The sequence below is a fragment of the Myodes glareolus genome, chromosome 8, assembly GCF_982192425.1.
Source record: "Myodes glareolus chromosome 8, mMyoGla1.1, whole genome shotgun sequence".
Classification (NCBI taxonomy): Eukaryota; Metazoa; Chordata; class Mammalia; order Rodentia; family Cricetidae; genus Myodes; species Myodes glareolus.
Genome location: NC_142033.1, coordinates 74,707,802 through 74,734,383, shown reverse-complemented (window position 1 = coordinate 74,734,383; position 26,582 = coordinate 74,707,802). Strand labels below are relative to the sequence as shown.

At 51.3% G+C, this 26,582-nt stretch overlaps 1 protein-coding gene and 1 long non-coding RNA gene across 2 annotated transcripts; both read right to left on the bottom strand.

Annotated features, from left to right (window-relative positions):
- Nucleotides 1–47: 47 nt before the first annotated feature.
- Nucleotides 48–19,610, bottom strand: Sec14l2 (SEC14 like lipid binding 2). Its single transcript, XM_048449949.3, has 12 exons — nt 19,451–19,610; nt 17,522–17,597; nt 12,867–12,910; nt 12,429–12,488; nt 12,015–12,203; nt 9,859–9,954; nt 9,697–9,757; nt 9,234–9,317; nt 6,189–6,295; nt 5,971–6,110; nt 5,686–5,855; nt 48–1,537 (listed from the first exon to the last, which is right to left on the bottom strand). Exons 1-12 carry the CDS (start codon nt 19,502–19,504, stop codon nt 1,407–1,409), a joined length of 1,212 nt encoding a protein of 403 aa, XP_048305906.1. The 5' UTR covers nt 19,505–19,610; the 3' UTR covers nt 48–1,406.
- A 396-nt stretch (nt 19,611–20,006) lies between these two features.
- On the bottom strand, nt 20,007–25,135 carry LOC146893905 (uncharacterized). The gene is made up of 4 exons (XR_015002767.2): nt 24,996–25,135; nt 21,943–22,094; nt 20,211–20,485; nt 20,007–20,096 (listed from the first exon to the last, which is right to left on the bottom strand). It is a non-coding gene; the product is annotated as an uncharacterized LOC146893905 (long non-coding RNA).
- Between the last annotated feature and the right edge of the window lie 1,447 nt (nt 25,136–26,582).

The window sequence follows — 26,582 nt, the reverse complement described above, 5'->3', positions numbered from 1 at the left end:
TGTAGAGACCGCTAGGAAGCCGGCGATAGGCAATGAATTCTACTTCATTTGATTTGAAAATTGCTTTATTCATTGGTTAATGTACCTAAGAGCATTGTAAACCAAGGCCAGGAAATGTTCCTGAGGTGTGTGACTAGATCCTGGGTAGCCTCGGCCCTCTCTGGTTGCTAGCCCTGCACCTATTCAGAGCTCCCTCTGCGTGGTGAACGAGTCCTCAGGCTGGGCCGGGGTCTCATTCTGAGGGGAAAGGGGGTCCTCGCAAGGGCCTGGGGCCGCGTTCCAGAATTCTGGGCAGTCCGTAACCTGGCGTTCGCTCGCTCGCAAGGTGTGTAGGGTCAAGAGCTGCTATTGCAAGGTCGCCTGTGACCGCCCCTTGCCCCTGGCTCAGATGCTTGCCTGCCCTATGGCCACCTTCCCGGGCAGCCTCCTTCCCTGGCTTCCAGAGGCGAGAGGAACCCACGGCAGGGCTGCCCTGCCGTTACATGCCTCCACAGAGAAGGGCCTGACGAGCCCTCTCTCAGGTCAGTCGGGAGACCGGTTCCCAGGCACTGTGGGAGACTCAGACTGGGAAGTGCTTTCTGTGTGCTGTTCACTCCCACTTCCCGTTTTTTGTGTAGGGTTGCTCAAGTGGAGGCTTACTTAGAGGCTTAGGACCCACCCACGGCCTCCTGGGCCCTTTCAGATCTGTCATTCCTAAAGGTAATTACCCTTGTGCTTTTGGAAAGTTTCTCTTTCACTGGACAGCAGTGGCTAGGTACCAAAGTCCCACAGAACTCTGGGTCACTGGCAACCATTAGGAACTAAACAGGCAGCCAGTGGGGCCCAGGAGTTGGCGAGGTTCTCTAGGGGAGAGAGACCCCTCTGTTTGCCTTCCAGTGCCGACTTGGGTTACTCCTGAGACTGGGGTGGGGGTGGGGTGATACTCAAACCTTTTACAAAAAGTTTGGAAGAGGTGGGGATTCCCATCATGTGCCTAGCAGCCTGCTCCCTTGCAACCATCATTACGACCATGGAGGTTTGTTCCATGTTCGTTTAGGAGCAAATGTCCTTCCCAGCAGCTGACTTCCCTGAGCGTGGCACCCCAATCTCTTCACTTCTTTCTAATTTCTTCCCTGCTGCCATCCTGTGTACCCCTCCTCTCCCTGACTTAGCTGTCACTGGGCAGGTGAAGTTGGCAGGTCTACAGGGTAGACATCGTTTTAGAGCCAGTTTCCGGAGACGCCCCCTTAGCAATCTGATGACAAGGACCCACCCTAGCTATTTGTCCTCTTTGGATTCTGGCCCGGGTCTCCTGTGCAGTCTGAAGTCTTCCCTCCAGCCCAGTTTCTTCGGACTACCAGGTTGTAGGAAAGTGGCTACTATAAAGAAACTGACAGGAAGGCTCTGAGGGGGGCAGGCGAGAGCTGTTATTTGGACGTGACTGCCCCCTGCTGGTTCATCTTCTCCTCTGCTGCCTTGTCTGGAAGCAGGACCTCCACAGTGAAGCTGACTTTCTTGGCGTGGATGAAGCTGTAGGTGTTGTCAAAGCGCAGAACATCTGAGGGAGCAGAAAAGGAAACGTTCAGGCAGTTTTCGCCAGGAGGCGAGAGGAGGTGAGCAGGGCTGGATTTTACTGACTGAGCAAGACGGTGTGATAGGGGATGGAGGGGAAAGTCCTGGAAGTCGTCTTGGCCTTCTGAAACTCAATCTCACCGGGTTGACAGTGTGTTCATAAAGTGGAAGAAAAAATGTATTGACACCGCACAGGCCTAGAGAGACTCACATCTGTAAGAGCTTGGAAGGAAAAGGCCTTCAAGATCAGCAGCCATGGCTTCCTTAGACCAGGCTGACTGTTAGCAGCCAGAGTTGTGGCAATGACATCTGTGGGGGAAAGCACCGGGTTTGTAGTCTATCTGTGTGATCACATTTTTCCTCACTGTAGCTCTGAACTCAGCAGCAGTCGTACTTGGCATCGGTGAAAAGGGTTTTATGACGCATAGTAGGGCAGTGGTGGGGTTGGGCTTTCCCTCTGCTTTGCCTTCCTGTCCATACTCCTGCCTGATTTGGATCCTAGGAAGCCCAGCCCATTCCATTTCTCTGCAAAATTTATGAACCAGGTGCTTACCCTCTGAGAAGATTAATGGGGCAAGGGGTGCTCACTGCATGCCTGCCCATAATAATAAAAGGATGGGCTGCTCATCAAAGGAGAGTTGCTTGAGCAATTTGTGTTGTAATCTGTCTTCTAGAACACTGTTCTGATATTAAAAAGAAAGAGCTTAGCTGGCCATGGTGGCAAACACCTGTAATCGCAGCACTTAGGAAGGTAAGGATGTTCAAGACTAGCCTCGGCTATAAACTGTTGAGTCCAGACTGAGCTACATAGACAGAGTGGGGGTGGTGTCTAAGATACATACAAAAGCCACAATAAACATCAGAACAGTTGGTAACATTTTCGTTAATTTATGTGTAAAAATAATTGGGGAGGGGTATTTGTCTGCAATTAGAGGTTCTCTGGTGGTAGCGCCCAGGAATGACACTGTTCCGGAGGGCAGATTTTCTCACACTGTCCCGCTTTCTCCAAACATACACCGAATAACGGCCATGCTCCTTTCATATGTGACTCTACTGTGGTTGGCAGGCTTGCTATAGAGGCAGGGCCTCTAAAGGGATGGGCAGTGTTTGACAGGCTGGCAGAGGAGGAGGCTGTGGGCTGTGTGTCCTCTAGGAAGGAGCGTGGCCACAGTTGGCCACTGAACAGGCTTGCTTTCGCTCTAACTCTGCTCCTTTGCACGCTTGTTCCATCTCACTTGGATGGCCCTTCAGGACAGCTAAGCCCCAAACAGAACAGCAGCACCCGTCTGCGCTGCTCCTTCCTCGCTTTCCCCGCATCTGACTTCTCGCCCCGGGATAAACTGCACTGGGCCAGCAGTCCACACAGCGCCTACTCCTTTCCCCTGACACTTCATGGTGTCAGTCATCTGATTCCCGTCTCTACCAGAGGTCCCACAGATCACACACTCCCCTCCTCTGGGCAACCAGAGTCCACTGTACTTTCATCTCCTTAGACCAGGATTGAGATGCTTTGCTCAGCAAAAATCTGCCCTCGAACACAAGGAAGGGCTTTGTAGGAGGCACAGACATAGGGAAGGGCAGTCGTTACAGCTCGTAGGTCTGTGTGGCACAGAGTAACACTGGTCATGTATTCAAAGGCCCATGGGGTCCCTGGAGGCCCTCCAGTCAAGGGCATCTCAGCATGTGATGGGTGACTGGCCCCTTGGAGCACCTTGAGGTTTCAAGGCCAGTGTCCCAAAGAGAAAGATGCTGTTCTTTAGGGAAGTTGGTGCTGTGTTGCCTCTCATATAAGTAGTAAAATGTGTAAATTCTAGCTTTGGGGCTTGGGGTTAGAGCACCTGCCTAGCATGCAGGAAGCCCCGGGTTGAATCCTTGGTACTTCATAATAATTATTATATTCAAACTGACTTCCTTTTGTTTCTATTTTATATTGCGGGTGGAGCATATTGATTTTAAAATGATATGCGTAGGTGGGTTACATTATCTGTGAGTAACGGGAACAATAGACATTATTTATGAGAGGGCAGTGTTGGTTCTTAGATTCAGAACCACTTCTCTGGGGCATCCATGGACTCCAGAAGGAAATCTACTCTAGCCTACTTCCCTCATTCTATGGTGAAGGAGAGATACTAGCTGGGAGCACTCTGGGAGAGGAGGTGGCAAATCTAGACATTCTCAGCAAGCAGGTATGCATGCCTAGCGAGCCTCTTCTCCCAGCACTGCCTGACCCCTTCCTACAGTGTTTCAGATCTTCCTGTCCACATTGTATCTTCCCGCTCAAAGTCCATTTCATTCTTTTCTCCATTCTTTCCATCTCTAGTTGAGCACTTCACACAGTAGGCTCTCAGAAAGTAATTGGGAGAAGGTGAAACCCACCCAAATGTTGGCCTCTCTCTCCTCAGTCTACCTGAGCAAGGGGCAGAGAAGCCCAGGGAAGGATGTGTTTGTACCATTTGGAGCTGACATACCCAAAGGTTTAATTCTTTATGGGGAAATCATGCTCCGCTTTGCAAGGGTCACCTGGTTCTCAGAGGCATTGCCCTTAGATCTCTAGATCTCAACAACCCTGCCTCCCAATGACATCTGACCCTACCTCCCTGCCTTTCCATCTGGAAAGGGGAATTTTATCCTGTGGCCTGCCTCTGCTCCTCCAGCAAATAAACAGATCCCAGGCAGGTAAGGGTTGCTGTGGGGAACAGATTCAGGAAGGACTGAAATGAGGGTTTGCGGTTTCCGTCCTGCTGTATTAAAGGCTGTTTATCCTTCAGATGAACAGTGTTGGCCTCCTGCTACTCCATGGCCTTGGGAAGTGCTTCCTTGATCTGGGACTCTTGTCACAGCAAGAATAAATGTTTTAATTTTCCCTCAGTCTGTGACTAGGAGCCTCTTGTGTCCTCTTTGAGCATCTACACTAGCTACGTGATGGGAAAGAGAACATCTTGTCTATGCCTCAGCTTCCTCTTCTAAAGAGAAGTCTACCCGCGAGTATAAAGTGCCCTCTCCTTTGTGGATGGCAATGCCTGGGCTGCACCAATCCTTGTTCTCAGTGCAGCACAGAGTATGCTTGCCCCTGTGACTTGGCTGCTCGCTAACAAGAATGATCCTGCTCCTCGGGGAGCCAGATTGCGCCCAGTGTATCCCTAGGGAAGGAGCACCAGCACTGCAGGTTGCTGGATGGGAAGGAAGAAGCAGATCTCTGCAGGGCTAGTGCTGCCATCTCAGAGGTGCAGCCTCAGTAGTGGCACCCAGGGATTCTGCCATCTCTGGGGACAGTCCTGCTCTCCTAGTTACCCTAATAATAGTAATAAAGATGGCTGTCAGTGCTGAGTCGCATGCTCTATTTCTGGCATCATGCCCATCACCTCACGGATCTTATCACATGGAACCTGGCTTCTCTGCAAGATCCCAGTTGCAGCAATCAGGAGCCACACTTAGCAAGGCCGAGTCGTTTGCCCAAGTCCACACACAGCCAGTTGTCAAGTCCAGCTCAGAACACCTGCTTTTGGGAGCTGAGCAAGGTGGAGCACATCTGTAATCCCAGCACGTAGGAGGCTGAGGCAGGACTGCAAGTTGGGGCCAGCCCGGGCTGCACGGGCCTTCTCCAAGGCTAACTAGGCCTGAGACAGCAGCCAGATATTTTTCAGGGATGCCTGTCCCCTTAGAAGTCAGAGAGGCAGAACTGACTATGTGGGTATAAGGATTTCACAGAGCACAGCATGCCAAAAAAAATGCCAGCCTTAAGCATCCTGAGCACCAATCACCTCCAGGTTGACACAGGACGTGAGAAGGCAGCGTACATAGGACAAAAACGCTTGCAGGGGCTCATGTGGCGATGGTTAAAACCTTTAGACCCAGAGTTACCGAAATCTTTACAAATACCCAAAGCAGGGTGACCAAGAAGTTCCTAGCAGCCCATAAAGCCAGTGAGTGACACAGCACATGATCGTAAGAAGGTCTATCCACTGCATCTTTCCAAATCTAGTTTTCCTGCCCTGTGCCAGGAGAGGTGGCCTCATAGAGCACCCCTTCTTAGGCTGACACTGAGGTGACCAACACACTGAGGAAGAGAGGAAGAGGCGTGTCATAAGCAGAAAGGTGATGAGTTTCACGTGTTGCCAAGACCCAGATACTTACAGATGCCTGGCTCACTGCAGGTGAGGGTCCCATCCTCAGGGACCATGTGGGAATTGTATCTCTGGTTGGGCAGCACCTCTGTCATCTCCCCTGCCCGCTGCCGTTCCCCCATCTTGGTCTTCAGGAAAATCCCAAAACCCACGTCTGATCCCTCCGACATAAACTGCCACCTGCAGAGGACATCCACCCGTGTGTGTGTGTGTCCATGGCAACTGGGTTTCTTGCACCGCAGCCCACCCACTGGCACTGACGAAGGCTCAGACCCCTGGAAGCAGGCAGCCCTACCTGAGGACACAGCCGGGGAAGAGAATCTCATACTCCACTTGGTGGGAGGAGCCGCGGGAGATCTGCACGCTGTGTTCGTACTGTTGTTTCACCTGGTCTCGCACGTAGTACTGCTTGGGGATGTCACCGCCATAGTTGATCTAGAAGCAGAGCACAGGGTGAGTCAGGGTGCCCTCTGAGCAAAGACTCCCCGTTGACCTCCAGCTGGTGGCTCATACCTTGGATTTACACTTGGGGTTTCCATCAGGGTCGGTCATAGTGCCTCCATACTCCACAGGCAACTGTTCAGGGCTGATATGTTTGAGTAAAACCTCCTTCCAGTTTGCTGGCAGGAGAGGGAAGGACAGAAATGTGTCACTAGGCAGGACTTCGTACCTGGCGGTCAGTCCTGAAGAGGCAGAGAAGGCTGGCCCTGCCTTAAAAGGAAGCATAGGCTGGCATGGTGCACATGTCACCCAGGACTGCAGGCAGGAGCACCATTAGTGTGAGGCCAGCCTTGGCTCCATAGTGAGACTGTGTCTTGGGGGAAAATGGAGTACTTGGTGAGCACATGATGCATACACAGTACTATAAAGCGTCAGAAAGAGCCATTACCCAGAGGACAACTCTGCCTGGTCCGGGGTTCAGAAACCCTGGGCTGCTGTCATAGTGGATGGGGACAAAAGCGGGGGGGGGGGGGGGGAATGTCGTGGTACGGGTTCTTACGCAGCTCTGCTGCTCCCATTTTCTCCTACACTGACTGGAAGAGCACCGCACTGGGGAGGGACCCCTCAAATGGGCTTACGTGGCTTTACCCAGTCAACTTCATGTCTTTTCTTGTTGTTTTGCGCTGGTTGACTGCTTTTGTTGTTGTTGTTTTTCTAACTAACTCCTCTCCCGATTGGGGCAATTAGCTCTCAAGTGTCTGCTGCCAAGAATCATTTCCTCAAGAAATACCAGCCTGGCACAGTGTTTAATCCCAGAAACCATGCCGACTGTACAGACCGTCTATTCCCAGCACTCCAGGCTAGGCACTAGCCTTGCATCCTCTGCATAGATGGCTGGGACACTGACAATCCTGTGTCTGTCAGGCCTCAGCTGTTTAGGACCCCAAAGCCTGTGACTCTTGAGAACACAGTACCTGTGGCCTCGGGGTGACTTGATTGGCACTGCTAAACTCCATGACCAACGTGGAGTAACTTTGACCCCTCCTCTGTTGGAGATCTTGTTTCTTCCCAGTCTGCCCAAGGCACATTTGGTGGAAAGAAATTAAAGTGTGGGTAGGAGAACAGCCCGGACCTCCTACACAGCTCTGCTGCCAGGGAACCAAACTGCCTCACTCACGCACTCGGTGGGTGGTAGCAACAGAAAAACCAAAACCCAGAAAAACCTATTGCGCTGATTTTGTTATTCTCCCAGCTGAGCTGGAGAGCTGGGAGAAAATCCAGAGAGGTCTTCCCATCCTACACAGAACAGCATCGGCCACAGCCAAAGCTGGAACTTCACCTACCCAGTCCTGACGTCCTTTGGTTTGGAATAGGGTCTCACTGTGCAACCCGGGCTGACCTGGAATTCACTGTCTGGTTTCAACCTCCTACCTCCCTAGTCCTGAGGTATCTTAAGTGCTTTCTTGTTCTTTTGTATCTCATGTATGTGTGTGTTGGGACCATAAATGTGGACGCGCTAAGGAACAGCTTTGGGGGGTTGTTTCTCTCCTTCCACTGTGGGATCAGGCATCAAACTCAGGTCATCAGCCTTGTATAACAAGCGTATGTTTTACCCGTGGAGCCAGCCCACACTATCATTTTTGAGACAGGGTCTCACTATGTAACCTGGGTTGGCCTTGAACTTAGAATGTAGCCCAGACAGACCTGGACCTGGAGATCCTCAACCTCCAAAGTGCTGGGAAACTAGACATTGACCGCCTTTCCAGCCCAAAGTTGCCACTCTCGCTTTGTCTTAGCCCAAAGGTAAAGAAGCAAACCAAGGGGCTGGAGAGATGGCTCGGAGGTGAAGAGCACTGGCTGCTCTTCCAGAGGTCCTGAGTTCAATTCCCAGCAACCACATGGTGTTTCACAACCATCTGTAATGAGATCTAGTGCCCTCTTCTGGACTGCAGACATACATGCACACAGAACACTGTATACATAATAAATAAATAAATAAACAAACAAATAAATAAATAAATCTTAAAAAAAAAAAAAGAAGAAGAAGAAGCAAACCAAAATCACCACTTGTAATGTGTTATCTAAAGTCAGCCCTGAAGACACCTTCGGAATCACTTACTACTGCCAGTTCAACTCCAGCGCCTGTCCAAGTCCACCTTTGTAGTCCATCAGCCCACTCCCTGTCTCCAGTAGGCCTGGTTCCTGTGTGTCCTTCTGGCTGGTTTGGGGTCACACCTTCCCTGGGCCCTGACACTCTCCCATTCCTCTGCATATCCAACCCTTTTCACGGTCCCCAGTGGGCTCCTCTTAGTCCACTTGCACTAGGACTTGGATGTCCCCCGGCTCACTGCAGACTCCTGGATCCTCAACATCGGTAGGTTTTGCACAGTCAGCCTCTATTCGTGATTTAACCTCCTCTCTGCGGCCAGTCGATCTCTGCTGTTTAGCTTCCTCTGCCTCACATTCCATGACCGCCGCCTGTACCATCCTAAGGGAGGTCTTTACTCGGTGCTCCTCTTTCTGCTTTGCTCCGTGTTCCACCTTGCTCATGTTGCTGTGTGGAGCTTGGGTAGACATGGCTCTCACCTCAACTCTGGTGGGATAGAGTTGCTGCTAGCTGTGACTACACTGTGGTTTCCCTTTGTCCTATGTATCACGCCGACAAGCACGTTTGTGTCTCCCTTGCTGAGAGCTAGCCAAGGGACTGTCTTAATCCTGGCAGCCTGGCACCTAGTCCTGAAAAGGTGTTTGTGGGAGTGGAGCCACTCACTCCTGCCTGCCCCCAGATGATCTCCACACTCCCTCCTGATGCTCTTTCTAGTGCCTTCTGGTTCACACCATAGCCTTCTCTCTGTGTTGTCTCTCCCTGTAATACTGTAAGCCCCTTTAGGATAAGCCCTGGGATTCTGTTCATCTTTGAACTTGCATGGTGAGCCCAGTGCTTGCTTCCTTATGTGAGGAAACACAAGAAGCCACAGATCTGTCTCCACTTGCCCCTATGTCCCAACTACTCCCAAAGTAGAAGATAGGTCTTTGCCCTGGAGGCTGTGACCATACCCCCAATGCCAGACATTGTTTGGACCACACTCACCAATGTGTAGCATTTGGGCCACTTACCCCCTAGGACCATAATCTTCTTACGAGTGTCCTCACTTAGGAAAGGCTTGATGAGGTTATAGGCCACAGGAAACAGCTTGGGAGCTGGAAGAGGGACAAGACCACGTGAAGTCGAAGAGCAACGGTAACTCAGATGGGGCCAGCTTCATCAGCCACCCATCTCCACTCATGGGGCAGCTAAGCTTCAGGCTCAGCCAAGCATGTCTGAAGTCTGGCTTCCAATCTGTACAAGGATTGTAGCCAACCAGTCTCCTCCTATGGCATCACCAGCCCAAATCCTATGGAGCCAGGTGGCTCACGTGCTCTGGAAGCTGTAGAGCATCTGTACAGGCTAAGGTCAAGGTTAGGCTTTTGAGCAGGCTCCTGGGCCTCTCCTGTGGCTGCCCTTCACTCAGTCTGCCCCAGGCAATGATTCCGGCCTCTTGTTCTTATTTGACTCCATCACCAGAAATTCCCAACTTACCTTTAACGACAAACAGACGCTTCAGTGTTTCAGGATAATTTTCTTCAAACATGGAGAGAAACTGTGAAAGCAGAAGTGGTCCTAGTTTCAGTAGCCCAGGCCTCCAGGCCACTGTGCCCTTCATCCTGTGAGTCCTGCTCCTCTCCCCTCCCTGCCTCTTACCTCTCCATAGGCCTCCACTGCAGGCTTCCAGAGGTGCTTGAGACCGAGCCCCTCACAGTCATAAATCATGGTGATGGTCTCTATCTTCTTCCCTAGCTACTGGGAACAGACAGACAGCGGAAGGAAGTCACTGAATTCAGGGCCAATGCTCACTGGGTACAAACAGAGCAAGCAGTAGAGATGCAGATGTCATCCAGGGTGGAAGTGTGACCTCCTCTAGCAAAGGACTAGGGTGGATCAAGGTCACATCCAAGGTCCATACTGTCCAGCAGGTTCTCCTGATGGCCTCTGTCCTCCTGTCAGTTACTGTGTGCTTCCCTGGGCAGCATCCAGATGGCGCTTGGGTCGAAACCACCTCTCCTGCGGGCTTAGACACTCATTCTACCTAAGCTCTAAGGAAGTAGCAGGTTGAACCACGTTTGTGTCCCCAACCTCTCAGGTTCTGTACTGGGTGGGCTTTTTGTGAACCTCTGCTGAGAGGTCGCCCTGCTTTAACCCATCTGCAGCTCCTGGGGGAGGAGGGGTTAACGACGGCTCCAGCTTTCTCTTCAGTCCTTTCTTTCTTTTTTATTTATTTATTTAATTTATTATGTATACAATATTCTATCTGGGTGTATGCCTTCAGGCCAGAAGAGGGCACCAGACCTCATTACAGATGGCTGAGCGCCACCATGTGGTTGCTGGGAATTGAATTCAGGACCTTTGGAAGAGCAGGCAATGTCTTAACCACTGAGCCATCTGTCCAGTCCCTTCCTTTCTTTTTTTAAAAAAATATGTTTATATTTGTCTGTCTATGTCCCTCTCTCCCTCTCTCCCCCTCCTTCCCTCCCTCTCTCTCTCTCTCTCTCTCTCTCTCTCTCTCTCTCTCTGTGTGTGTGTGTGTGTGTGTGTGTGTGTGTGTGTGTACATACCACAGTGGAACTGTGCAGCTCCGGGGATAACTTGCGGGAGTTGCTCTCCTCTTCTGCCATGTAGGTTCTCGGGTTTGCTAGCAAGGCATTTACCTGCTGAGTCATCTCCCCAGCGCCTCAGTCTTTTTATTAGCAGGGAATTGTCGCCCTGATGTTTTGAAAATAAACTTGGAGGAGCAGGGATCCTAGATTTGCCTACATCAGGACCACCAGCACGCACACACCTCCCATAGCTGCCCAAGGATAGTTTAGTCCAAGACAGGATCTCACTGGTCCCCACAGAAACAAGAGAAGTAATAACGATGTAATGAGGTAGTTTTCTGAGTTTGTTGTTGTTGTTTTATTTTGGGGTTTTTTTTTGGGGGGGGGTGTTGTGCTGAGAATTAAACCTTGGCCCTTGTCTGTGCTGGGTGAGCTGCCTGTCCCTGAGCTACACCTTCAGCTGTAGTAATTTATAGTTTGTGTTTTCTGTTGTTTGTTTTTAGGTCCCACTATATAGCCCAGGCTAACTTCAAATTCAAGACCCTCCTGCCTCAGACATGTTTGTTTGTTTGTTTGTTTGTTTGATTTTTCAAGACAGGGTTTCTCTATAGCTTTGTAGCCTGTCCTGGAACTAGCTCTGTAGACCAGGCTGGCCTCAAACTCACAGATATCCACCTGCCTCTGCCTCCCGAGTGCTGGGATTAAAGGCGTGCGCCACTGTCACTCAGGCTTGTGAATCATGGGATTACAGGTGTAGACCACTCACCTCCCTGCTGTATTGGGGTGGAAGCCCTGGATGTGCGGGGCGAGTACTGTACCAGGTGGGCTCTAACTCTCACACTAGTGAAGTTTTTATTAAACCAAAATATCTTCAGTAAAGGACTGCATTTTAGTTTCAGATCTTCCCCGCATACACCATTCCTATAGTTTGGGGGAGTCATCATGGCAACAATAGAGAGTTACTTTAAGTTTTTACTTAGAAAAATGCAAGTGTGACAAGATGGGGTATAGTTTAGTGGTGGGGCACTGTCTAACGTGCGCAAGACCCTGGGTTCAATCTTCAGTCAAAGGGTTGGAGGGAGGGAAGAAAGGGAAGAAGAGAAGAAAACAGATGGATTGGTAGCATGTTCATCTAAAACCTTGAGATTTCAGGTCTGTGAAACTCAAACTCTGAGACTGGTGCTTTCATTCCTATGTGACATTCCTGCTTCTCCTTGACTGTCTCCGCCATGATCAAATCACTCAATGGCAGACAGACCGTACCTTTGTGGTCTGGTGGGCACACTCCTGCAGAAGCAGCTCACAGTCCCTCATCTTGGTCCTGAGCAGGTCCTGCTTGGAGGCGGAGAAAAGCAGACCCTTGGCATCCAGGGGACCAATGATGTCGTACCAGACTGGGCAGCCTTCCAGGTCATAACCACACCTGCCGCCTGACAGATACTGCTGGATCACCTGGCCAAAGACATACAAAAGCACCTCGTAGACAGGCCCGGGATGTCCATCCGTTCTGCTGGTTCACAAGTCTCTCCCTTCACATCCTCCCCCGGGTGCCGAGAGATACCTGTTTTGGAACTATAGTGTCTCTCTCTGAGGTTCCAGGTCCAGTAGACCAGGGTACAGACTGGTAGCCTAATAAGCATCCTCACACAGGGATGGAGTGGGATAATTGGTCCTCACCTCGGGTGGCTGCCAGCTGATGATGTTGTCAATGTCCTTTTGCTTCCGGAATTCCACATGCTGCAAATACACAAAGATTTAGGAAACACAAGGCAGAAGAATAGGTGTGTGATGGGGGTGGGGGTCTTGGATAGGAATGAATAGGTGACCAGTACAGATGACCCTTAGAAGGAACTGGACAAGGGTGGAAAAGGAGGCCCCAGTTTCTTCAGATATATGAGCAAGAACATCATTTTGGGCTAGTTATGAAGTAGGGAAGCCCAATGTTTCCAAGGAAGGAAATGCACTTTGTCCCTCAGGGATAAAGCAACAATTGTTGGCTAATAACTGTGTCACACAAACCAAAACCTATACTAGGGGTGGGTGATGGGTAGGCAGGAGAAGTCCAGGCACAATGCAACTCTGACGGGAGGAACTGTGGTAGCAGCAAAGACTCACCTTACGGAGCATGGCCTCTGACTTCTGCAGGTCAAAGCTTCGGGCTGTAACAAAAGCATGAGCAGGGTTGGGAATCCGACCCCACGGCTAAGAACCTGTTCCCAGGCTGGGGCCCAGTCCCCTTGTGGGTTCCCCCAGCCAACTTGTCAGCTATGTAAAGCCCTGAGCTGGTAGGATAGACAGGTCAAGTTCAAGGCAGTTGGGAGTGGGCAGTGTTGCCACGCTGGGGTCAGAGTATCCTGGTAGATAATCAGGTGAAGGGTCTTATCTCAGAGAAGGTGAACCCTGGAACCTTTTATCAATCAGCCATCCCTCACAAGGACAAAATTTATCTCTTCCACAGTATAACATCCAGCCCTGAGAAATTGACCCACAGTCCAAAGATGAACATAGCTGTCTCAGGGGCTGCAGCTGAGCTGCCAAACATCCTGCAGAGGTAGAAGAGTCAGGGTGCCTCTAGCCAACCCTGACATTTCCCTAAAAGAGTCACACATTCCTCAAAGGAGCACAGTGGGGTCTTAGTTTACGTGGACCCACCCCAACAAGTTGTCCTGCTCAGATCTGAACCCAAGATTTCCCTGTCCCCTGAGGCCACCTGTAGAAGATCAGAGCTGCCGACCTCACTAATTCTCTGTAAGCTGCAGTCTACTCCAGAGGCATCCCAAGAATAGAGTTATTTCCCCCATTGTGCAACGGTCCTCCCAAACCATGAACTCCGTGCTGCCCTCCTGGCCCTTCCCTCCCGTGCTGCCCGTCCTTAGAGCCGCTTCTCACACACAGCTCCACAATCACCTAATCACTTCCCTTTGGATATTGTCCCCCTGGCCGGGTCCCCTCCTAGGCGAACCTCAAAAGCTGAGCCCAGGTGTTGTTTGCCCCTTCTCCAATATGCCCTAAGAATTCTCTTGGCAACGGTCACACCTTTAGTTCAGGTGGAGCTTAGAGTCAACTGAAACCCCAAATCCCTCACACCTGTGCTCCTCACACCTGTGCTCTGGCTAAGCTGCCAATCCCTCCGTGGAGAGAGGGGCAGGCCCTCTGTGGTATCCCTCTCACATTTCCTCTGGAGTCTACTCCATTCCATCATTTGAAGCATTCCAGAGAGTCCGATGGGTGTGGCCTCTGACCTACGAACTATCTCTCCTGGCTATACATCTTCCATTGATTTAATTGACATATAGATCTGCTGATGGCCCTGGAACCGAACATACAGGCTGCCCTTTGGGCTGTCAACTGTCCCTTCATCACTGCGCTCTGGGATGCTTCCTAAGTCTGCATTCGTGAAGTCCAGTCCTTCATCAGAGTCAGGGTAGTGTGTCTAAAGGTCTGATCAAGCCTGGGTGTGATTCCTTGGTAGATTGAGACACTAGGGTCTCGAGTTTGAAGTCGTCCTGAGCCACACTGGAAATTCATGCTAACCTGGGATACATACTGAAACACTATCTTAAGAAAAAAAAAAGATCAGTAAGATGGTTCCGTGTGGGCTGGAGAGATGGCTCAATGGTTAAGAGCACTGGCTGGCTGCTCTTTTCCAGAGGTCCTGAGTTCAATTCCCACATGGTGGCTCACAACCATCTGTAATGGGATCTGATGCCCCCTTCTGGCCTGCAGGCAACTGTGCAGACAGAGTACTCATACTTTAAAAAAAAAATACATAAATAAGATTAAAAAAAAAAAAAAGAGGGCTGGAGAGATGGCTCAGCGGTTAAGAGCATTGCCTGCTCTTTCAAAGGTCCTGAGTTAAATTCCCAGAAACCACATGGTGACTTACAACCATCTGTAATGAGGTCTGGTGCCCTCTTCTGGCCTGCAGGCATACACACAGACAGAATATTGTATTCATACATACATACATACATAATACATAAATAAATAAATTTTTTTAAAAAGAGAGAGAGAGAGAAGATGACTCAGTGGGTAGTGGGGCTTAATGTGCACGCCTGGCAACCTGACAACTTGAACTTGCTCCCCAGAGGCCAGGCAAAGGTAGATAACTCCACAGTTATCCTCTCACCACCTGGCTCTCTCCCTCCCTCCCCACACACTACACATTTAAAACAAAACTTCTTAAAAACAAGAGAAAGGGTTGGCCAGGCCACTGCCACTGTGCATGCCAGATCCTTCCTGGTAGATGGAGCAGCCAATCTGGCAAGCTGAGCTTAGGAGTTTCCTCACTGCCACCCTTCCTGTGCCACCAGCAGCCCTGGGCAGCTTTTAGAGGAATGTAATGTGGGTCTGCATCTCAGCTCTCCTATCTTATGTGTTTCCAGATACTGTGTATGCCTGACCATACCACTTGAGAAGCTAGAACTGGATGTCCCTTTGTAACAGAGGAGCGAGACCGTGAAAATGAGAGTTTCTCACAGATGCCCCCCTCTAGAGAGGAGAGCCCTTATCTCAGTAGAGAACAGGGATCCAGGAGTAGTAAACTGAGTGCCCTTATCTAGGAGAACTCTCCAGTTTACCTGCCCAGGTGCAACATTCAGGGTCTTCCCCACCATGTCTGTTGAGTTAGGTCTTTCTAGGCTCCTGCTGCCCTGCTCAGAAGCAGCTGAAAGCCTGGCATGGGGCACTGCACGATAACCCAGCCCAGGAGCAGGCAGCCTGGGCTCTGGTTGGCCGGTACCCTAGCCCTGTAAGTTGCAGACTCATTCAGTAATATTCTCCCTCTCCCAGGGTTCCTCCCACCTCTATTCTGTCTTGCTCACTGGCCTTCCTTGCTGGGGGACTCAGATCTCACTTCCAGGCAAGATTGTGTGCCTGCTGGGGAGGGCCAGAGAGAAGTGAACCCCAAGCTTATACCACATTCTCCTGCAAAAGACTCCTTTAGAATCAAAGGGATGAGGGGGGAGAAAGAGTGTGCTTGTTTTTAAGGCAACAAAAACCCCAATTCAAATTCGTAATAGGGTCTGAGTAGGCCAGAGCTCCTGCCCAGAAAATGAGAGGCACAAACGAGCTACAGAGGGGATACTTCCTCTGCTCAGAAGCAGAATTTGAAACCAGTAATGTAACTCAGTGGTAAAATGCTTGCCTGGCATGCCCCAGACCTTGGGTTCACTTCTTAGCAGCCCCAAAACAATTACGAAGCAATGCTTGACCTCAGGAGTTGTTCACTGGGAAGGAGGCTGTGGCTTACTGGAAAAGGTGCTGGCTGGGAATCCAGGGCCCTGGACTCTATTCTGACCGTGCTTTCCATTTCCTTGCGCCTTCGGGTCTGAGCCTAAGTTTTCTCATCTGGAGAGTGAGAATTACCATCCTATGAGGGAGGAACTGGTGCCAGATGTGAGTCCTGATTAAACTATCGAGCCTTAGACAAATGGTTTATCCCATCCCAGGACTCTTGATAGCAAAAGTTTAGTGTCTGGGAGACCAGCTACCAAAACCTCACACTGGCCTGTGCCTAAATAAAAGAGAGCTGCAGAGTTGTTCAATGGCTTCCTCTCGCTTCCTTCTAGCAGAATCTCCATAGTCGGATCATCTTGCAACTGGCCCTTTAAGGAGGCTACCATCTTCCCACTCCTCCACCCACCTGCCTCTCGCTGTAGCCTTTCAGCAAATGCTAGGCCAAAATTTCCTCCAGCATAGACAGACTTCATTGCCACCCCCACACCACCGCTCCACCCTCTCTAGGTAGACTGGGAGAGGGGCCAGATCACATCGGGGGTGGGGTAAGGGTGAGCAGGTGATAAGTCCAGGGGCCCATGAGCTCCACATGGCTTTCCTGGGTACACCTGTCCTGGGGTGCTGCTAGCAGGTCTTCAAGAAGATGACAGCTTTATTGAAGTTCTGGAAAGCAAAAACGGCATCTTTTTATCTACCACAAGTCTTCCTGGGCTGGGAGATGTGTGAATGTACAGAAAAGTCACAAGACAGGTCCGACGTCTGCCACAGAATTCTCTGGCACAACCAATTGCTAGTCAAATGCAGTGGAACTCTCTCAGTTTTCTGTCTAGAAGTAAAGTTTCTATGAAGAAAAGTGAAAGTGTGTCAGAAGAGCCCCGAAGGGTGGCACATGCCTCGGATGACAGATAAGAAGAGGGAAGAGGACAGAAAGGGACTAGGTGTGGAAGCTGAGTCTGATCCTGACACTAGCAGCAACATGTTCGCGTCATTCCACAGGCAGACCTTGTCATGCCTTATCTTGCAAAAAAGCTGGGCACCGTGTCTAATCCATTTCTCAGAAGAGGAGCCTAGAGATCTGTGACATTGGCCCAGGTGACACAGCCAAGCTGGCACATGACTGGAACTAGAACTCAAGACCTTGGCCTGTGGATGGGGAGGGGGCACCCTCCTCAGTCCCCATACACAGTGTCCTTCATTCAAGCTGACAGCACTAGGACCCTGGTTCTAACTTCCACTGAGTAGGGCCTTTCTGGGCATTGATTTTCCTTCAGGTCTGCAGAGCAGATTTGCAGGGTAGATGAAAAGGATGCTAACTGTCCATACTCAGAGGTTTGGGTCTTACTGACTGCAGCTCACCCAGCAAGTCCCTTCACCTCTCTGGGCTTCTGTGTCAGTATCCTGTGGAAGGGTTGGGGTGGGTGGCGTCAGTCATCCTTTTGTCTCAGCTTGCCAGGGTTTCCAGAGAATATCATTCCATTGTCTAGAACATGCCCCTGCCCCTGCCCCAGCCTCCCAGGCCCATGCCCCCTCACCTCGGAGCCATCGAAGGAGAAAATAGTCATCTGGATTGGGCAGGGTAGGCAGCACGTCCTGGACATTTTCACGAAACTGTAGGGAGAGACAGCTGGATAAGTGGGAGCTCCCCAACCTCACTCTTCCCAAAGGGACCCTCCACTGGGGACCTTTGCCAGAGCCCTCCTTTACATACTGTTAGAGTCTCTGGCTGAATGAGGTTGTAGGCTGTGTTGCTAGGAGTGCCGGACAGGAGAGGAGGACTCCGAAAGGGACTAGGCCACTGCCCTGCCTCACTTCTGAGCAAGTAGGTGTATTCCCAGTGAACAGTGATCAACACCGTTAGCAGACACTCTGGTCAAGCCACGGGGAGTGCTGTCTGTATGCCCAGCACCTGTCCTGTGCACAGCCCTTATCTGGGTTCTGTGTCTTCCGTCTCTCCCAGAGCCGCAAGAGGTGTCACTGTCACATTTTACAGATGAAGAGATGAAAGCAAGAGGCTTGGGCAACACCCCCAACAGCTGGGATACGGATGGATCTGAGTTCAGATCCCAGGCTCTTCCCTCTGCAGTCTGCCTGCCCCCTGGGTAATGGGAGCAGAGGGAAGGAAGCGGGTAGTCTCAAATGCCTTCATTCAAAAACTGTGGCCAAGCTGAGCTTCAAAGACTACAAAAGAGAAGAGGGAAGGAGAGAGATGACAGCCAAGATGGAGGGGGCAGCTCCAGCAGGTAGCCACCAAGCGGGGCGAACAGTGACTCCAAGGGGAGGCCACATCTAACTCCAACCTCTCATCTGCTCTTGGGGAGAGTAGGCCTCCCTCTGCTCTCCCTAAGCCTCCTGCTCCAGCAGTGACCTTTACCTGGTCACTGACCTATAGGACACCCCCAGAGGGGACCAATGAGAAATGGCCACCTCTGCCCTTTGCCTTAGGTCAGACCCTCCCATCCCCCAAAAGCAGATCCCAGCATTAGGACAATGGTCATCTAAACAGCAAAGGGAGGCCACCCTCACAGAGAGCCTTACTTAGTAGCCCCTGGCTTAATCACCACCAAACCCACGTCCGCCAAACTTCCTCTGCAGGTCAAGAGTAAACTTGGCATGGAAAAAAAGCCACCCCAGCAACCACATCTGCTGCTACACTCTAGCATAAGTAAGAAACTGCCTGGCTGTGGAGTCTCCAAACGCTGGGGCTGGACCCTAACAATTCTGATCCAGTGCAACTGGTCTTTCCGTCAGCCGGGCCAGCCCCTGAACTTGAATGGAATAGATAGGTGCCTCTCTGCCCAGGTGCCAAGGCAAAGCCTAGACCTATCCTTTCTTTCTGAGGGGCACCACTAAGTCCCTTTCCAGTCAAGGGTCTGGCTTGCTAGAGGGAGGAGGGCTCTTCTCTCGGAAAGAAACTCAACCCAGTTAGTCCCAGCGACTTAAGACTTCACACAGAGGTACCCCGCGGCCACCCTCTTCCGACTTCATCAAAGAACACACAGGAGAGGGCTTGGCCCAAGGTCGCACAGTGACTTGGTGCCTCGCAAGGGCTCTGGGGAGTTTGCCACGGAGCTGTCCAGGACCCTTCCATAAGCCACTGTCTCCGCAAGAGGAAAACCTCCCGGAAATGGGAGGAAACCTGGGGCCCTGCCTCTGTCCCACGGCCCTGCTGCCAGTCCCTGCCAGCCCCGAGGATGAATGTTGCCTTTGTGCCCTCAGCCGCTTCTGAGGGCTTCCAAGCAACCACTTCTTCCCAGGGGGCACCGCCAAGGCTGCTCGTGCTGGAGACCGCGATGACCAAACTTCCCGAGGTCCTCACACTGAGCGAGAAGCGGTCTGCTAGGCACTAGTCAAGCGGGGGCGACTGGCCGCCTCTCCCTCGGTCGCCCGCTCGCTGGGACCGTCCCTAGCAGCGGCTTCCAGCTGGAGGGCGAGGGCCACAACTGGGACAAGATCAGGCTCACCTTGGCCAATGCCTCCTCCTGTTTGGGGCTCAGATCACCTACTCTGCCGCTCATCGTGGCTCAGCCTCGGGGCGCGGCGCCTGCGGCAGATGATGAAGCTTGAGTCGTTTGCCGCCGCCGCAGCCGCTGGAGTAAAGTCCCAGCCTTTGGCCGAGGCCCCGGGGCTGGCGACCAAGACACGCCTCTTAAAGGAGCCCGAGAGGCGGGGCGAGACGCGCAGAGGCCCTGGAGGCGAGCCAGGATGCCTAGTCAGACACCTGAGCTACTTGGGCGGCACTCCTCATCTTAACCAAAAGGAGGCTGAAAAGAGCTGGCTAATGATCTCTTCCAAGGAGTGACTCCACAGGGCTGGACTGGGCTGCTCTTACCCCGAAAGGTTGACAGCTCTCCTTGTGCCCACTGGGAAAGGATGCCCCCGACTCGTCTTTTGGCTTCTAGTAACTCAGGTGTAGACTCTGCCATCCACTTATGATCACTACTACCTGCTTGGCTTGGGGGTCATTCAGAGGCGATACTGGGGGTTGCCGATGTAACTCAGTTGGTGGTAGAGGGCTTACCTAGCATGCGCAACCTTGAGTTGGATCCCCAGCACTGCATGGGGCACCTTTCTACACAGACTGTGATCCCAGCATTCGGGAGGTGGAGGCTGGAGAATTAGAAGTTCAAGGATCACCCTTAGTTATACTTATTGAGTTTGAGGCTAGCCTAGAATACAAACAAACAAAGCAACCAACCAGTGTTGCTACCCTGTTTTTTCTACCTGTAGAATAGACTTGGTGAAGAACGAGGTGTCTTGCTGAGGGGCAAGCCTCCCCGCCTAGGACCCAGGTCTCTGTGTCTGACCTTCCCTTCACTCTGGGAGCCGCTCCTGAAGCTTTCACGTCTCAGCTGGCGTGCGTGGCTTTCTCTCTGGAAATCTGGAGGCTTGGGTTTGAGTGCCCACTTCCCATAACTTTCTCCAAGTCCGTTTGGCCCTCTGCGTTGTTGTGCCTTCACTAACTGGGGGTGATTCAGGGCCTGTAAAGCAGCAGGAGGCTAAAAGGGATTAATGCACATAATTCTCAGACTTGACTTCTTGTGACCACTTCCTAGCTAGCTGGCCCTACACAGGCGTCCCTTGCTGGCTGCCTGGTCAGATCTCAGCCTTGGGCTAGACAAAGAGGAAACCATGGAAACGAGGGCCCACAGAGTCCTGCTGTGGCTTCTCTGCTTCCCATCTGGTCAAGGGCCTGTAGGCTCCCCACTAGTGACAAATCTGACTTGTGGGTGGACTCATGCAGCTTCGTGTCCAGCCTGTGCCATCAGACTGCCTCCACCCCAGTTACTCCCTCTGCCCTTCACCATAAAGCAATTTCCTCTTTTCAGAGTCCAACAGCCCCTCCTCCTACTGGAGTCTCCAGCCACTTTGGTCTATTTCCAGGCACCTAGCACCTGGTCACAAGCTCAGGGACACATTCTCTTCCTACTGTATGTCAGGTAGTAGGCATTGCTCTGGAACCCAGAAATGTTTACACACCACCCTTTGGTCCCACACGTACTAAAGAGAATACAAAAGCAAGGCAGATGGCCACTGAGAGGAATCTAATAGTAAGAGATTAGAAAGGACAATGTTTGCTTTGGGTGAAGGGACACTAGAAGGCTCCATGGAAAGAGTAGAATCTGACTGGCACCTTAAGATGTGGGGGACACGGAAGGAGGACCTCTCAACATATATTGGCACAGTAGCATGAGCTAAGTTCTGGTAGATGCAAAGTGTGGCTATAACCAGAGATGCAGAGGAAGCATGGGGTGGGAGTGGGGGCTTAAAGCCCTGGTGTGACCTTGCTTATCAGCATCTACCTTCTATACCACACTTTCTTGCTTCAATTACCAGAGTCTCCACAAATCCTCCACCCCCTAGTATAGGCTCCTGTAGACAGGGATGGAGTGTGGTGGTATGTATATACAATACAGCACTCAGAGCCGGGTAGTAGTGGCACACACCTTTAATCCCAGCACTCTGGAGGCAGAGGCAGGTGGATCTCTGTGAGTTCGAGGCCAGCCTGGTCTACAAGAGCTAGTTCCAGGACAGGCTCCAAAGCTACAGAGAAATCCTGTCTCAAAAAAACAAAACAAAACAAAACAACAACAACAAATATAGTACTCAGGGCAGAGGCAGGAAGATCACAAATTTAAGGCCAGTCTGGGCTCAAACAAATGACAAAAACTGGAGGGGAAAGGAGGGGAGAGGAGAGGATGTGGTGGGCTTCAAACCAAAGCTCGGTGCCAGCGGTGGTCTGGATGAAAGGGGAAGCAAGCGGCACCCCACAGAGTTCATGGGGCCTCACTTAACAGTAGGGGAAACTGGGGCTCAAAGAGGCCATGGCTTGCTCAAAGTCATTAAGAGTACAAGAGATGTCGAGTGCCCAGTGACAGATCAATGGAAGCTATCAGTTGAACCCACTCTTTCGTTCCTTTATTAATTAATTAATGCAGAAGTAACCCTCAGCTACCTCAAATCCAGGTCTCTCCTCACCCAGAGTCAAGGCAGATGGCAAGGCCTGTTCATGGCATAAGAAAGGACTTTGCTGTGCCCCTGATGCGGCCTCCTTCTAAGAGATCTGGTACCCTCTTCTGGCCTGCAGGCATATGTGCAGACAGAACACTGTAAATAAAATAAATAAATAGGCCCGTGACCATACTGATGAATATTTTGCTTATCACCATAGATCCCTCATCTGGCGTTGGATGACGATATAGATGGAGGCCCGCGTTGGAGCACCGAACTGAGCCCCCCAAGATCCAAACGAGGAGCAAAAGGAGGAAGAAAATGACGAAGGACTGCGAGGGATACTATCACCCACTGATACAAGGGGTCGGATCTAATGAGAGTTTACCAAGGCCAGATGGACCGTGACTGAACGAGCATGTGATCCAACCAGATTCTCTGAATGTGGCCGGATTTTCTGAATGTGGCTGGCCTGCAGTCTTTCCGAGAAGCCATTGACAATGACACTGGGACTGGTTTCCTCTGCATATACTGGATTTTTGGGATCCAGTCTGTTTGGATGCTCACCTTCCTGGACCTGGAGTGAGGGGGGGAGGAACTTGGACTTCCCACAGGGCAGGAGACCCTGACTTCCCTTGGGGACAAAGAGGGAGGAGGAGAGGGAGGGGGGGAGTGGGAGGGCGTTGGGAGGAGGGGCGTAAATGGAAACTTTTTATAATTTAATAAAATTACAAAAAAATAAATAAATAAATAAATAAATAAATAAATAAATCTAAAAAGAAAGAAAGAAAAAAGAAAACCACAGGGTACATGTTTATCCCAAGGATGAAGTCCCTAGAGTTGCTCCCCAAGCCCATATCTGTAGATGCCCAAGAAAAAAGTCCAAGCAAAGGATTCTCCCTCTTGTCTGTCCCTTTCCAGTTCTCTGGCTGCTCATTGCGTCCACTGAGATTTACTGTGTTCAGTCCACCAGGAAGCCATTGGCTAATCTGATAATAGAAATTTTAGATAAATAGTCCGGTAAACTCCTGAGACTCTCCGTCCTACACTAACCTTTCCTCTACTTCCTACTCTTTACCCTACAGTTCTCCCTCCCTGCAAGGTATATTGCTTCCCTCTGCTCAGGAACCCTAGTTCCCTCAGAAGTCACCCCAATTCCATTGACTCACTTCAAGGCCTCCTCCAGCTCTTCCCAGCATCCCTGGTGGCTTCAAAAGTCCCCTTTTTCATCAGTCAAAGATGTCCCCTGCTGTTCCCTCAACACACTTCTACCTCCTGCCTCTGTCGGAGTTCTTTATTTTTTCCAACCAGCTCCTCCTTGGCCCTCGAAGCCCTGACCCAAAGCTGTTTCCAGAAACTTCTCCCTTATCTGCCCGTTGAAATGTGACTTCTGCCAACCAGAAGCCCATTTCTCCAGACCTTAACAAGGACTCTTCTGTGTTGTGACTGTCACCTGTACTGGCCTCCAGGGTCAGACAGCCTGGAGGTAAGCGTTGGCAACAGGGGTGTGCAAGGCTCTCAGGGCACCGTACTGGGAGCTGAGGAAGTGTGGACAACTCATAGAGAAGCTTGGGAGCCTTAGCCTTGGAAGTTAGGGCGCTGAAGTTCAGGCCCTTCTAGGGAGCAGCTCTGGGCACAGGAAGAGTTCTGGACCGGGAGTCCTGAGTGGCACCCTTACTCTGTGTCCCAGAACTAATGTGTTTTAGGGGCTCTCCAGCGGCAGCATGCACAGGGGTGGGAGTGGGCATTGGGACACCGTGTTCCCTTCATGACTGCTGGCTTGTGCCTCCAGGGCCTCTGTGGCTTCCTCATCAAATGGAGAACATAGACCTCAGAATCAAAGTCCCTCCCCTGGTGCCCTGACCTCAGATCTCCTGATGCCCAGAGCAGGCAAAGTGGCACAAGGATTGGCACAGAGATTTGGGAGTCAGAAACACAGTCCAGTCTTTTAAACCCTTCAACAAATATTTGTGGAACACTCTACTTCTACAACACCAGGGCCATTCTAGGAAGCCCTTGAACTCAGAGGGCAGCCCTATAGGAAGGTCCCCCTCCTTAACCTGGCCTTGTGGGGTGGGGCTGCCTCAAGTTACCTCTCTTCTCTGAGTGTGCCAGTAGCCTGGAGTGAAAACTAATCTTTTGCCTTTCTCCCTGGGGCCACTGGGATGATTTCAGGTGACATCGTGGCTGGCAGAGCAGTGAGTGCATGGGGTGAGGGCTTCTTATTATTGCTGCTATGGGTTGTTCGTAAGTCACAAGAGAAAATGAGAACCCAGGTCCATCCCTCTCCTCCCCCAGGGCCCCACTTCCTCCTTGCTTCCGCAGTCCACCCTGGCTTTGTCAAGAGATACAAATCCTCTCCCAGCCCCACTTCCCACACCTGAACCCCACCCCCGACGATTAAGTCCTTTGCCTTCCCGGGTATCACCGTCTAATCCGTAAGTCCTTTCTCACCAGTCTCCAGTCCTCTCCGGGAGAGTCAAATCCCTTTAGAATGAGGTGGCCCAGTTTGCTGCCAAGGGAGAGGCTGGGGGCAGGGACTGGGACCTCTGAACTACCTCAGAGGAGACTGGAGGACAGGAAGGGTCTCAAGGGCCTTACTTCAGTTCTAGCACTAGGTGGCAAAAAGGCCGGAGACCTCATCACTTCTGTTCCTACCCCACATCCAAGATGGAGGCCAGACCACACTCTACACCAGGGACTTCGGACACAGAATGGTGGCCCACCGGTGAACTCTGGAACCAGACCGCCTGGTTCTGTCCCCTAACCAAGTGAGCTGTCACCATCCTCAGTGTCTTATTGAGAAAATGACCTGACAGTCTTACTACCTCATCAGCTGCGGTGAAGTTACGTGAACTAGTTTCTGAAAAGTGTCTAGAACCCAGAGAATGCAGCAGCTTTTGTCTGCTTGCACTTCCTGTTTCCTGCCCCAGACATTCCGTAGGCGGCCACCCACACTCCATCTGGGAGCGCCTTTCCTGCTCCTGGCTTGAGACTGAAGTAACCCCTGATCCCCATGCCTGCCTCATTCTGTTTTACACTCCTTGTGGCGCTTACCTGTGGTCTGAAATGCTGTTACAGTGTATGTGGTTGCTTGACTCTCTGTTCTCAAGGGCAGGAGCCACCGTGGGTCAGGGTCACTGCTATATGCCCGGTGTCTGGACTCCAGGACTGACAAAAGAAAGAGCCAGTCTCTCCTTCCACTGTGTGACAAGTGGCCGCTGCTACTCTCCACCTGACCTGTGTGACCCCGGGTGACTCAGTAACCTGCTCTGGGTATCCAGGTGAGTAGAGGGAACTGTGTGATGACAGCCAAGGGACAGTTAGCGATTCTCCTGTTTTGCTTTGGGTCTCATGTCTGCAAGGTGACGGGACTTCTAAATTCTAAAATCACCCCCCCTCCCAACTTAACTGTCTCTTGATCTGATCTTAACTGATCCTGAGAGCTGGGAATTTCTTCCCTAGAGGCCCTTTCTGTGTAAGACAACACATCAAACCATGCGTTTCAAGGTGGTAAGCTTTCCCCTGGGACTGGGATGCCACCTGGTGGCAGTGTGCTGGCAGGGGCCCTTCTTGATCGGTAGAGCCTGTAACCTGCAAGTGGATTTGCATTCCTTGCCCTTCCCCCACCAGCACCATGGACCATGGCGGGTCTCACCGACCCCAGCGGCATTCACACAGCCTAGGGAGCTCATAGGGGGCTTACTGACCTCACTGTGTGCCCCATTACTGGTACCCACCCTCCCATATGCCATTGGAGGACATCTCTTGCCTCACCCTGGATTTTCCTACGTCCTTAGGGCTTAAGAGAAGACAGGAGCTGGGGGTCCCCTCTGTGCAAGTCAGCTCAGGCCAGAGCCAGGAAACCTGGTATAAACGGAAGCAAGTCAGTTGGAATCAGATCTTGTGTGGTGGAAAGGCCCAAATGTTTTCACTGAAGATCCATAAGAGTTGGCCAAAGCGGTGATGGCTTGCTTGGAAACACATGATAAAAGAATGGCTGTCCTGTCCCTGTTTGTTCCCCATCCTGTCCCAGAAGTCAAGTAAGCTGGGAGCTGCAGGCCTGACTCCTTCAAAGAGATTGAAAGAATTGAGCATCCTGTCTACCCATTCTTGGAAGCTGGTGATCTGTCCCGCTCCCAGTTCACTCCAAGTGGGGCCAAGGTCTTAGACTCCTTGCAGCCAGTGTCCTAGACTTAGTTGCTCCCTTTCCTGGGCTCGCTCTCCTCTTTCAGGCACCCACACCACATCCACAGCAGGCATGTGCCACCATTGCACCCAGCTACAAAGACACTTTTTTTTTAAAAAGATTTATTTATTTATTTTGTATACAGTGTTCTACCTGCATATATGCCTGCAGGCCAGAAGAGGGCACCAGATTTCATTACAGATGATTGTGAGCCACCATATGGTTGCTGGGAATTGAACTCAGGACCTCTGGAAGAACAATCAGCGCCATCTCTCCAGCTCTACAATGACACTCTTAATCTTTGCCTCCAGGATAGGCAGGGTCACTCGATGGGAAGACAGACCACAGGGTACCTATTTACCCACTGTGCTTTCTCGGGGAGCTCTGGCTGCCACCGATGGAAGGAGGGATGTAGATATTTATTGGGGTGAAAAGTGTGTCAAGTATGAGCAAGG